At 35.6% G+C, this 14,593-nt stretch overlaps 1 protein-coding gene across 3 annotated transcripts in view; it reads right to left on the reverse strand.

Moving 5' to 3' along the window:
• jef (major facilitator superfamily domain-containing protein 6 jef) overlaps positions 1–14,593 on the reverse strand; it is a 127,613-nt gene that overhangs the window by 19,795 nt on the left and 93,225 nt on the right. For 2 of the 3 annotated variants that reach the window (XM_071595812.1, XM_071595811.1), the window contains exons 3-6: positions 12,684–12,932; positions 8,161–8,417; positions 3,402–3,720; positions 110–253 (exon numbers count right to left, since the gene is read on the reverse strand). In XM_071595812.1, the coding sequence (XP_071451913.1) occupies positions 110–253; positions 3,402–3,720; positions 8,161–8,417; positions 12,684–12,932 (969 nt within the window). The remainder of the gene's footprint in view (positions 1–109; positions 254–3,401; positions 3,721–8,160; positions 8,418–12,683; positions 12,933–14,593) is intronic. The other variant, XM_071595813.1, reaches the window with a different exon arrangement.

A 14,593-nucleotide genomic window follows, 5' to 3' on the forward strand; every position in this document is an offset into this window, starting at 1 on the left:
AATGGGTGACAAATTTTCTCGGCTCTACATAAATGAACTTAGATAAGCATCCATCATGCTCATGTCTTGACTATCCTGTCTCACCCTGGATGCTCATTCCAAAACTCACCAAAGCCTCCATGATGGCTTCTCCTTCGCCCTCTGCTGCCCTCGATGGGTGATGCCCTCTCCCCTGAAGGTTGGGGGGGAGGGGACCTTCACCCATGACAGAATGCACCGAGGCTTCCGGACCACGAGTGGACTCGTGAGGAGCCTGGCCAAGACAAAGCGCAACCTCTAATCGCCGATGGCATAACAATAGGAAAAGATTAATTTTTAGGGAAAATGTTTTTTTGGCTGATATTTGTATGACGAGGAGGGGGAATGAATGCTAATTTTTAGCCCTATGTGCACTGTATCAAATGATGGTTATAAAACAGGATCTTTTGGTCTTAGTTTTCATGAAAATTGGCATCGAAGATCCAAGATGTACGTAACACATTTTCTTGTGGCAAAAGATGGCACCCACCAAAAGAATGATGCACAGAAATGCATATAGTTTTCACGAAAAACTGATATCATATGCAAATTTATAATTGACTAATAGGAAAATTTTCAAAAATTAGCACCTCAGAAATAAGTTTTAGGGCGTGTTTAAAAAAATACCAAGAGCCTCAGAGTGCTTTAACTGTACACTAACATAATCTCCGTCCAAAAACTACGCACGAATGGGCTTGATATTACATTTCTTTTTACATTTATTCATTAATTCATGAACAAAGGCGACATATTGAGTCGCGTATCTTCGATCCAACCTACTTAAAACGGTGCAAAATGACCCCAGTTATCAAAGTGCCTTATGAACAGACGAGTGACTTCTACTTCTTAGCGAACTCAAACACTTGAGCTCATCTTATTTGAGATATATTTATACAGATTTGTGCATACGTTTCAGATGTAAAATAAAAAGTATGAATACTAAATATACAGTTTTTGTACGAAATATGACTCTATATTTTTTAAAATTTCCATATTCGTGGTAGCGTTATAGAAAATATAACATTAAAAATTAATCACCAAACTAACAAAAGGATATTCAGCCTATCCTTCTAAAAATTTCTCCTACGATGTGATAAAGTAGTTATTGTGTTTCTTGTTTGTGTTGGCTTTTGAGATCAAGATGTTCCAAATGAATTAGATGAAGTAGTACAATAATATGAAATTTTCAGCAACAATGATGAAATTTTAAACGTATACGGGTGGAAGCAGATTTTCCAGTAAATAATTTCGCAGGTAAAAATGCCCTGAGTAGATTCAGAGAGAAAAGGAATATCAGTGTAAGCGATCAAACTGATGTTAAATCAAGATTCAATAATATGAGAGATGGCTGATCTTAAATATTAGGGGAGGCAACTGACATCAAAGGCCATTTGTGACATTAGGAATGGATTGGTATTTTGGTGGTATTTGTAGGATTTTCATGGAATGAAAGAAGGGTAGAGGGAAACCCTGCGTGGGCATAAGGCTACTCTTAACGAAAAGCGCCAAATGATCACAAATTTAACGTCCTATACGACGGACGGTGTACTTCTCTTGAAGTGATCTCCACATATCAGGCCATTTAGAGATTGGGCCACCAAAAATAAAACCTATTATCCCCGGGATACAAACCCGGACCTTCGTGATGGGGCGCTAGTACATTCATTATCTCACCATTTTATCTCAGAGAGAAATGGTCGAGACCGAGACTGTGGATTTACATTTGCGATGATAGGAACGTAATACAATAATATCCAAATGCTCTTAGTCCACCTTTATGCCTAATTTTCATGAGATTTTTCCCGACAATTCTCTCTCATCCCTGACCATGCCTAGAGCTACTTTGTGTATTTTCCTTTCCATTGTACCTTTTCCATCATTATCCGCATCTCAAAAGCCTTCAATCTTCACCTATCATCTTGCTTCAATAACCAAGTTTCCGCGTCTTACAAAACCACGATCCATATAAAAGTTTCACTAATTTTTTCTCAACATTCATTTACATTTTGAAAATTAACACTATTGTTGATGAGATTAGTGATAATATGAGGAGATTCTTCACCGGGTGTATACGTTATTTTCCCTTGAGGATGCAGTACTGTATTGACAAATTTAACTTGATGTTTGTTCTACCGAAAACATATTCCGAAATAGAAATGATTTCTATATCAGGTGGAGACACTGGGATGGGGGTATTACTCAATTTGGAAACTCTAAAGGATCGGATAGGTATCGGAGTGAAGGTCCGTGGAAGAAAAAGTTTTAGGTTGAATAAATAATGGGGTCATTATAACATTTTTCGGCTTGTCTCTATGAATTATTTTGTTAGCTTTCGCGTCAAATACTAGGCACATCATCAGGAAGTGTCCTTATTATTCGCTTCGTTGAATATATGTCACGTCACCTTTACTTAATCACCATAGGCCTCTAACTATTGTTGCTCTCTTCTTCAAATTTTAACTGGTGTCAGTTGCTCTCTTCCATTTTATCAGGATCTTGGAATTAAAAATTCCAGATGGAATTATTTTTGTTTCTCAAATTCTTCTATAGCCTATTTTGTAAGCCTACACTATATGTACATGTATATATATGTATGTATGTTTACATAAAATTCCATCTGGAAATATTAATTCCAAGATCCTGATAAAATGGAAGGGAGCAACTGACACCAGTTCAAATTTGAAGAAGAGAGCAATAATAGTATATATATATATATATATATATATATATATATATATATATATATATATATATATATATATAATACACATACATACATTTATATATACACATATGTGTGTGTGCATCTCATACCTACCAAAGACACGGTTTTAAACATAAAAATACTAATCGAATTATATTCCAAGAGAGTGCATACGTGTAGTGACCTTGATATAAGTGTTTAGTTAAAAACAACCAATTTTCCTTCTTCTCCTTCCATAATCTTTCTATCGACACCTAGCATAACATTGATGGTGGCAGAGATCACAAATATATTTAATATTTAAAAAGAGAGTCGTTTTTTTCATTTGTGTAGTCTCCAGCTTTTTAAAAATTCCCGTTGGATGCAAAACTACCATTTAATCACGTAAGAATACAAATGGAGCTTCTTTTACTCTTTCCTATACTTCTTTCTCAAGAGGGTAGTTGTACATCCACCAAAAATAAATAAAATCTTTTAATTTATTTTATGTATCGATGTTCAAAGTAACAAGTGTATGCATTGAACAAAGATAATAATAAAAAATCCCAATGAAGCACCCAGCATAGCTCGTGAAAAGTTAAGTGGCAAATTAATGAATGCTGAGATGTTGAAAAATATTCGGTAATTCTTGGGAACCCTTGTAAATCTAAAAGAAGAAATAATGGGGAGGGGCGCTCACCCCCTTGGCTTCAGAGTCGTACAGTGGCGGGAGCATGGCCATTCCCGGCTCCGCACCACCCCGGACATCCGGCCCCCTGGCCTCCATGACCACCTCCACCTCCTCGTCTTCTTCCTCCTCCGCTGCCTCCTGCTCGTCCACGCTCCTCTTGTGCAGGTAGCGCGCCTCATCCTCTGCTCCGGGTGTTCTCAGGACGTATTCAGTTTGGTTGTGGCGCAGGATGCACGAGGTGGCCGGTGGCTGGATGAAGCCCAAGGGAACGGTGAAGAGGATCCAGCAGGAGAGGGAGGCCAGCAAGAGTAGCTTGCCTTTCTGCGTCCTGGTGGAAGGGCGAATGATAGTTTAGTTGCCCTGCGCTGGAGAGGTGAACAGACGATGGGATTTTGACCCTATCACCGACTGTTTTACCGAGTCCTTTAATATTTTTCCTCTTCGAATGACGATAAGGTCGACATCAACATCAAATTCGACCGCATTCCCTTTATTGTTTGCTAGAATAATGACTTTTAGATCTTTGTCTTTGGAAAAAATAGGGAACACTGAAATTTAGTATAAGAGGTGGCAGCGGCTATAAGTGACGCAGTAATGCTGGACGATTAAGACATTACAAAATGTTCGAGTCAAGAGTTTGATGAAATAAAACCAATTACCCCAATAAAGCCCATATTTTGTGCCATACAACCCTCAGTTTCTCCATCTGCTGGCCAAAAGATAATTTTAGATTCTACCATGACGGCAATCACCGCGAAGATTGGTTTGATTAGCAACGTTCACCAATTAATAAGCTCTGTACGGCGTTTGAAATTCATATATCAGTGTAGAGGAACTAGCTATTTTCTCTGAGCCGCATGCGGTTTACCGGGAAGACTTGTCCCCAGAAAAATAACGCAGCTTAGGCAAAGCTGAGAGCGCGTATGCGGAATGGAAATTGGGCCACTGGTCGTCAACCCAGTGCTCAACTTATTTGACTACCACGCTGGGATTCCCTTAAACAGCGGCGTTTACAATATAGATTAAACTAATTAAAAACATTTAAAGTTAGATCATTTTTCGATGACATCAAGAACATAATACGACCCCCACCTTTTACGGGCGGAGGGATCACAAATATAAGATTACAGAGATAGACTGCAAGACTGACAGGTTTAAATGGTCATTTTTTCCAAGCACAATAAGAGACCAGAATGCTTGTAATCGAAATCCCCCAGGAGCCGGCTCGAATAATAAGTATTAACCTACAAGGTAGCGACTGCGCATGGTTATACGATTATATTTATATATTTTTTTTACAGGTTCCCCTTACCTTTCCCCATCCATTTGAAAAACCCTAACCCCCTCATCCCTTACCCTTTCCTCCTGGTGCTGCACCCCCTGCCACACACCTTTTTGGTGGCTCGCAGGGTATTGATGTAGATGTAGATGAACCGCTAATATACAAAAAGAATAATTAAACGGTACTCGTAGCTTTACGGTAGGAGAAACTGATCTGTCAAGTTCTACAGCGCTCAAAATTGAAATCTTCAAGATGAGTTGTTCAATTTCCCTTTCCTTTGGCCTTTTTTCAATGAAAAATTGAGTTCTGGAATCTAAAATAATTACATCACTTCCATTTTAATTGAGAGCACGTACAAAATCATTTCGCGGAATGCGATTCCCTCCGAACCGCAAATAGGCCCACGGTCTTACTAGGCTATTCCATCATAATATATCGTTCAAGAGTATCATATCCACGGACTTACTAGGCTATTTCATCATCTATTGATAAAGAACGGATATAAAAAATATCGTTCGAGAGAGTCAGATCCACCAGCATGTGTGTAAATATCATCTTATGTAACTGTGACATTAACGAAAATAATAAATAACCGGAAAGCCTAGGGAGGGTCACGGAAACAAACTATATCTCATCAGCATGGAGTACATGAATATCACACTCTGCGCTCAACCTTTTTCACTGAAGGAAAAAACTACAGGCTGACTTATATTGGATGGAATTGGACGGTGGAATTGGATGAAGGATAGAACGAACCTTATCCTTCCACACGTAAAGCTTCATGGACTTCACTAATCTCTTTTTGGTAAAAAAACTCAAGAATCCACGGGTTAACGTCCCTCTCGGTAAAAAAGTACACTGATAATTAATTGTCTTTCACATGGTACTTAATTTAAGATAGTAGAACCGTTCCTGTTTCATTGGAAAGCTTGATTATCAATAGTTTGGAAACGAGTTGAATTAATTACATCGCTTTAACAATGTTGCGTTGAGTTGATTTGTGCGTTTTAATGTATTATTCCCTGTTTAATTCATTTTTATATGAAATTTATTAACAAGACGAGTGGGTCTATGAGCATTCATTGGATTTGTTCGGGTGTACTTGTCCAAGTAATTTTTTTCGAACATAAGAAGAAATTAATCCAACGGGAGGGGGATCATCCTACGGATTATGCAACCTGCATATCTTTAAGTGCTGCTAATTGCATATGCTGAAGGATGAAATAGTCATTTTGACCAGATGTGCGTTGATGGACGATTCTGCTTTTCCAATTTCCATGACTGAGATACACAATACTTTTATCGTCTTACGTTTTCAAATACTTTAAGTACTTCCGCAATTGGATCCGATTGAGTGAATCCGATACTAGATGGGGAGGGGGCTCTTTGAAAGTTAAAACTCAAACTCAGTGTTGCCTCCAGTACTGCATTTCGGATGCACGTCAAGGGTGTTCGAGACAACCATTTGACTTGGTACTTATCGAAAATCCAAGGAAATTTCAAAATGATTAACCCTTGTTTGTTACTCTTTTCACAGTTGGGGTTTATCTTTGCTACTAATACAGGTTTTCCTGAACATGGGATTTTCTGGAAACATGCCTTGATAGTTCCAAAGTAGATACTTATAAACAGAATTTATAACTTTTCCCTTTGAAACAGTGGTTATAAAAATATCATACTCATGTTATTTACGATAACCTGGTTGATTCACCACCCCTTAATGGCTCCCAAAACCGCTATTTGTTGCAAATTTGTAGGAATAAATTGATCAAAAAGCCTTGACAAGTCCTCAAAAAAAAATATATGACAGCAATCAGCAGCACAAAAGTAATTTAGTGCATGAGATTTCTGGTAAAATTATTCTAGGATGAATACAAATAAAGAAAAGATGAACATAAGTTCATTAAAATATTTAGCTCATTTGACATACGTTATAAATCATAAGGTCATATCAATGACACAAATATATTTTTAGAAAATATCATTCCTTCTTGCCACTTGAACATTAGTGCTTGCATTAAATTTGCAGAAAACAATAGAAAAGCACTTTGAAATATAATGATGTTGATATTATTCAGAAAAAAATATTTTAAAACTAAAAATTAGCATCGTCTCAATTAGTTATGGAACTATTAAAAATCGTTAGTAAATATTCCTTGAATATACACGAATATCACCGTAATTTCTGTTTTTAATATATGCACATATTTATACATCGCAAAAGATTAATAAATAAAAACTTATATATTTAACCTTTTTAATTTTTGAACTTATTTGCAGGAGATATAAATAATTAGTCACATTTTTTTTTTGAAAACACGTTGATTAGTTTTTAAAAATTTCGCCAAAACATTGTTTGTCTAATGACAGTTTAAATATTAATTTTAACTAATTGTTTAAAATTAAAATATTTGTTCTAAGAATATTTTGTATTTCATCCAATGTTAAGTCATCTCGTTCTAATTCATCGAAGTTGTTTGCAAATAATAATTTCAATGCATGTGGAAAGTTACTATCCCCATGCTACCGGTGATGTGTAGGCGAAGGGACTAAAATTTTAAGTTTTAACTTAATTCTTCCTATTATTCACACATCAGCATGTGTTTTATGGTATGGATATTATTAGACTTAAACGATAGGAAAAACAACTTAAAAGTTTTTTGTTCGTGCCACATCAGTACTTATCATAGTTTATTTTTAACGCTAATGACTTCTGCGATTTTTCTAATGGCTTATACTTTGCGTAATAGCATTAAAACTCACCATTTTGTCAATAAAATGATGTCTACGTTCTTGATTTTTTATACGCCTGTTAATCAAAATATTTCTCATTTCCTATATTTTTTCAAATTAAATTTATCTTTTCCTATATTTTTCTCATATTATTTCATTCTGTTGTATGCATTTTTTATCTGAAGGCCCTTCCAATGATAGTTATGAGCCTGTATAGTGTTTATTTAAGTGTGTCTTTAGCGTTACAACAGTAAGATAATATATTTTTTCACCTTTTACAGTCAAGAAACGATATTATTATAAGACTCAAAAAACTAGGAATAAGCTCAAAAATACCGGGAATATTCAATTTAGTTGCCAGTAATTAAACAAAAAATACGTAATGTCTTCAATTGGTACATTAATCGTAAAGATTTGAGTATTCGTCATGCTATATCCTTTAGAATGATATAGTTCCCAACAAGTAGACAAAAAACGATCAAAATTTCCATCCAAGGTCTCAAATACGAATTCGAGCTAAAAATATGATTGTTATTGAAGCAAAAATAACGTATATGGAATGTTTGGAGTACATATCTACATTCAACTTGTCAAAAAAACCCTTTAAAATGAATTGATTAAAAAAATTAGGAAAAAAATGCAGAGGTTCCGTAAGCCAATATGGAAATAAAATGGCTCCAAGAAATCGATTAATGGATCGATAGTCACCAATCGATTCGAAGACTCACTCTACCCTCGGTGCGCACAGCTCACCTGTCGGCGAGGGACCCCCAGAAGGGTGCGGAGAGGAACTCGACGAAAGGCCGGGAGCCGATCAGCATTCCGCATTGCCCCGGGTTCATGCCCATCTGCTTGAAGTAGACGGCCATGAGAGGGAAGAGGGAGCCGAAGGCCGAATAGAAGAAAAAGTAGAACGTCTTGGCAGTGAGCAGCTCCGGGTCCACGGCTCCGCCGCAGAGCAACTCGAGGACATCTGTGCGACCTCGTATCTTGTGCGTACTTTCCTTCGGCTGTAAAAGGTGGACATAGAAGGTTCAATGACGGAACTTAAATAGCTTAGTGCAGTTGTCAAAAATATTCTTCAGATTTTCATATAAATAAAATGTCCTTATTCGTAAGGCTAGTATACGGCTGGGAATAAGAGGAAGTATATCGATCAATGTAGTTTTCATGTACCCAGGGGCTAAGCACCGGGATATATCTATAACCCCCTCCCACGACATTTAATGACATAAACTAATATCCTGAAAAACAACCCCTTCGGCTGCTTTATAGGATGATATCAGACGAACAGTTTTCAGTCATTGGGTGGAAACGACTGCCGGCGATCAGCAATAAGTTGTGTGATATAAAATCAATTACATTCGTATCATCATCTTCAATAAAAAAGAGCAAGTTGGAGGAAGCTGCCCTAACTACTCGGGGATTAGGGTAATCTTCTTCACATGTATTTCGAAGATTAGGTATTGAGGGAAGCCTAGACCTTATTTTAAGAGATGGACAGGAGGCGTTGAATCGAGTTTCAGAGATTATAAACACATCTGACCCGTTGTACCTTTTATTATTAACAAAATACTTCACAGTTTCCATTTAAGCAACTAGTATCCTAAATGAATTACCAATTTGTTTTGAACTTGTTTTGAATTTACCTGAGAAAGGAAATAAATGTATCAAAAAGATCATTATGTGACGAGCTCTGATAAGCTACTACTTCTACCTAGCTAGTACTACTACTACCATTAATAATTTACTGCGATACATGAATTTTACGAGAAGCTAATTTACTATAATTTTCTCTGGAATTTTATTTCTAAAATAATTTTAAATTATATTCATATTAGAAATAAAAGAGGTGTACAGAACATTGCGCCAGTTATAAGATTATAGCAAATCCATAGAAACAAAAGCTACTCAGGCGTTAACTTTAATTTTTCCTGATTGGCCTTCTAACGTAACTTTATATACTGTTTCGAGAGTTTTAAAAACAAGAGTTTCACTTAAAATATTCAAGTTTCATACAGAGACATGAAAATTATAAAGATTAAAATATCCGAGTTTGGATGACTAAAATTACGGCATGGAAAAAATATTTTCAGTTCCACGTAATTGTGAACGTTCAGTTCACGCCTCAAATGCTTCAAATTTACCCATGTTCTGTCGCCTCAAATACAGTTTTGATGTATATCAAAACTAAATTTCAAGTTTAAATAAAATTTTGTCTCTTTCTTTACAAAAGGTTAATTAAAGCTATTGTCTTCTTTGCAAATAATTCTTTAGGTTACCTATATAAAAATATAATTAACATAATATGAAATTTAAAAGGGTTGTAGATTGGATTTTAGTCGGTAAAAGATAATCTATTACCCCAATTATCTCCTTAACATACTGTAAAAAACTGACATTTATTGATATATAATTTAAATTACATAGTTTATGTAACATTTGGTATAATTTACTAGTAAGGTACAAAACTCATAAGGACACAAGACCCGTCCGTAGTAACGTTCAACCAACTTACAGGTAACAACCTGTATATTAATAAGAACATATCGATAAGGAGGAAAAATAATTTGTTCAGTTATGCCAAAACTGAAATATGTAACACCATAAACGTTTTATTTACAAAAAAAAACAAGAGCTATAGCATAAAAGAAAAAAAACTTTCCCTGAGATAAAAAATATAGAGCATAGAATTGACGCACAGCTAAGTTTTTGGTACTGCCAACGCAATAATTTTTTGAGTAGGTAAATGCACGTTATGCCAAACCAAAATAGCATACCTCTGGTATACAATGGTCGAATAACCTAAGTTTATTGAGCAAACGATTTTCTAAATGAATATGCTAACTGGAAATTAATAGCCATTTTCCTGGAAATTGTGCTCATGCAAATAAATTCAAATCCAAGTACTGATATTCTAAGAGAGGGATATTTCCAAAGAAAAATCACTGCATTAAGACCCACAAAGGTTAAAATTGAATATTCATTCTAATCTTTTTGGGGTATGATTTGAATAACCTATAAATAATTGGCTCACTCTGACTTATGCTGGGCTAGCCGTTAATTACATCTCTGTTCAGATATCCAATCTAAAGTGGGGAGAGACAATAGATGATCCAGGGCTCCGAAGTTGAAATACTCGTGCTATTTTTGTAAGCCTTTAAAATCTTGATCACGTTGAAACAGTTTACTCAGCCTTGTTCAGAATATAACGCTTTAGGTTAATAATGTACATGTTAACTCAAACACATGAGGTGCCCATAGATGCTCGTCGTGGGAATGAGTTGAATAATTTTGTGGCAACCTTTGGAAAATATAAATAACAACAATAGGGTAGATGGTAGAGTTTTCAATGTGTCACTTTTCTAGTGCACTGTGGAATGACATTTAAATACACAAAAATTACATTAAACATAAAATTTCTTAAGAACTGTAACTGATATTCTTCCACTTCACAGTAGTTAAATTTAATTAAATTATTAGTTCATATGTACACAAAAAAATAGAATTCAGAATGAGAGTACATGCATGAAGTTGATTTATCAAAAACCTTTTTGTCCAATTAAAATTCGCAGATAAAGGATATTTTTTAGTTTTCGTTCACCTAGATCTTTGAGAAATAATAATGGCTAAAAACCAATCATTTTATTGGGATACTCTCGTTGACCTTTAACGATTTACATTTGAAAAAACAATGTCTGTTGTTACTTTATACAGTCTGGTACATACAATACATACTTGTAATAACGGTACATTAAGAATTTACATTTTAGGATCTGAAATCTCAAAATGCGAACCATATGCTAAAAGCATGAGTAATTTAAGGTTACGAATATTAATTGTGTATTATAGTGAGGGGACAAAATTGAGATACGCTAGAATAAGACGTTCAGAAAATTAGACCAATTCTAGGTATAGGTGAATGAAGTATCGGTGCCTAGCACAACAGCGGTGATGCGTTAATCCCTGTCAATAAGAAATTATTCAATTTTTAGTAAAAAAGGCCTCATAGTTCATATTTATGGTTATTTTTCAATAAATTTGTTCATTGAGCCACTTATAAATTGGCCGGAGGAGATGAAATTACTAAGTTTAAGTTTTTCCTACTATTCATATAAAGTCTGTGGCGTTTCGCTTGATGAAAAAATGATACAATTTTAATGAGTGGCCCAATATAAATAAAGATCCAATTAAGAAGGATATGGTACTCAAGAGGTTGGCGTGTTCTTTGGGATGGGTGAACTTTTTAGACGAGGTTAATAAGAAGTGAGCTTAGCAGTAAAAGAAAATACGAACGCGGTATTTTATTCTTTTAAAACGTTTCTTATATTATATAATTTCCAACATCACCATGTTTTGATACATTTTTATTTAAAGGGCGTTTCTCTTTAGCGTTATTTATGAAAGGTGAAATATAAATGAATTATTGATGATTTAATATGCGAATGTAAATTAAAATGCATGGAGCCATGAACAAAGCCAATTAAAATCATGGTATACAAAATGTGTCCAAAGCAGTTCATAAATTCAAACAAGCCTAATAAAACCATTGGCGGGTCTCTCTTTATCTTACTGGTTGTACTTGGAGGACATGGACTAATCTTGATAAAAATTCCTGATAATGGTTCAAGAAAATAAACTCTACTACGGAAATATTTCACCACTCACATACGATATGAGAAAAGAGCAATAGAGTAACTTCAGGGATTTGTGGCGAACATTTAATTTCGTCGTAAAATTGGATGGAAAAGTGAAAAGAGTTCTCTTTTATCCTTTGATATGACATGTTAAATTTTAAGCTTGACGATTATTACATCTGTTTTGAACGACCAGGTTCATTCTTCCAGTTCATCTTTTTCATCACTGAAGGAAAACCACCGTAATTAACATGCGTATTAAATTGTTTAAAGAGATGTGGATGGATTTGTTTTATTGATCGACTTTCTCAGGTCCTATTCATTCATATCCTGCTTAAAGGTTTTTATCTGTGAATAAGGTTTTATTTTGGATTCAAGCTAGCACCGCTTCAATCCGAGCATTGTTCAGGGGTTATTCTCTGTGGAAACTAACTTTACAGCAATAAACCTTGCGCGTAGATAACCCAACGGCAATGTTGACTCTCCGGGTGACTATCTGGAGAGATACTCTGACAATGAGAAACAGGCAATCGGACGTATTTATAGCGGTTGGAATCACATGTAAGTTGCTTCAATTTTCACACAGAGACAAAAAAAAACTCGGCCTCTCTCTCTCCCTCTCTGAAAGTTCGCACTCACCTGTGGGTACTTCTCTGGGTCTACTTCTCCGGCCGCTTCAGGGTCGACCCTGGGCCTAATGCCCCCCTTGGGCTGAGGGCCGGAGTAGGGGCCCTGTAGGCTGTCTTCTCGGTTCATCATTCCGCCCCCTCCCCCCATCATCCCCGGCTGCTGCTCCATGGGCGGCTGGGGCTGGTAGTTACCTTGGTCGTACGTTGGCTGCCCGTAATTAGGCTGCCCGTAATTGGGCTGCCCGTAATTCGGCTGCTCCTGGAAGGAAAAAAATTTCGACGTCATTATTTGCATGCCAGGGACGATCCTCCTTGATTGAGCACGGGCGACGAGGCCGGCCTTAATATTCAATTAGGGCGCCTGGGATGAATACTTTTACTCTAAAATGGGCATCCCTTCAAATATAAAATGAAAGTTAAAGAATCGATAAGAAATCTGGGACTTTTTGCACCACTCAGATATTCAGGAAAAGTTCGTGTTACTACGGCAAATGTTCTTCTAAAAATTGTGCAATAATTAAGTCTTCATCTTCGTGTTCTCGGATGAATCGTCAAATCCTGGGAGTAATTTGAAATATTCTTCCTTTTCTTTATAATGCTTTTTTCACTATTTTTCTAAGGGATTAGTCAGAGAAAAATACGTCAGCGTCATCTTGGAATCAATACTTTTCCCGCTATGGTTTTTATATACTGACCCAGGAGAAATTCTGGCCGAAAAAGATTTTCTACATGTCATGCATCAAAGGAGAAGAAAATTATATCGTTAAATATTACTTCCGAGAAATAATTATCATATCATAGAAGCTTTGAAAAAAATGTAAGGAACCACTGTATCATATTGCATTCTTATTGAAATGAAAATAAAACTATCACTTCATAGCAATATTGTCAGTTGAAAAATGGAAGAATTGAAAACACACAGATTTACATGGCAGTGTTTAATCAATGAAACTATACTGCAGGACTTGAAGCAATATTTACATAATGTTTGCCTTCTGTAACATAAAATTAATAAAAGAAAATAGATATTAATGAACTGATAAACCAATATAGAAGTGATCTCTTGGGAGTGTGCAATTGTTCGTGAAGAAATTAGAAAGAATGCTGTTCAAATGGGCTTGATTATTCTGAAAATCAATAGCAATTGTATTGTGAAATCGGAATAACAGAACAAGTAATGGGATCGCTGGAATACGCATTTTTCATAGTTCTTTCAATTTCATAGTTGAAATTAGTACTACATTTATGATATCCAGGTAGTCAATAACCACACTAATCACACATGAAACTTCTTTGTGTAACGTAAAAATTAGTTTCACCCTCCAAAACGGCCAATTTTTTAGAAAAGCTGGACATAATTGATAGTTTACTGTTAAAATGCCAATTTTTTAATTGAATATCACACTTGTGGAAATTTTCGTACATTTTCTCTTTACGCTACATGAGTTTCACTTTATATTCTTAAATCACCTATAGTAAAACACAACTTATGACTCGGTGCCTGAATCCTGTTAAATTCAAGCTAAAATAAATAGTACCATTGAGAAATATTGGGTTTTGAAAATCAGTTTAAAAAATTTGGTATACATTATTTCACCAGCTTTTGACAGAACTAAATTTTTTGTGTACTTCTCTATCAGTAAAAAGTAATCTTCGGCTTACCACAAGTGAATGGGGCGCATGAACAAAGATTTGCGTATAGAACGGGGTCTGATTATAGTCTTGACAAAAACTCAAACAGGCAATATGCACTGAATAGTACAACTCCGATCAAACATATTTTAAATAAATGGTACTCACCTTCCATTTAGGCTCAACATTTTAACATTTATAACACGGTGAGACAGAGTGCGGTATTTATCCGCGCTCTGCCTCACCGTGCGCATCAATTTCTTTTGCATGAAAAATTGGTGTTCTGAA

The sequence above is a fragment of the Hetaerina americana genome, unplaced genomic scaffold (assembly GCF_022747635.1).
Source record: "Hetaerina americana unplaced genomic scaffold, ioHetAmer1.1.p SCAF_7, whole genome shotgun sequence".
Taxonomy (NCBI): Eukaryota; Metazoa; Arthropoda; class Insecta; order Odonata; family Calopterygidae; genus Hetaerina; species Hetaerina americana.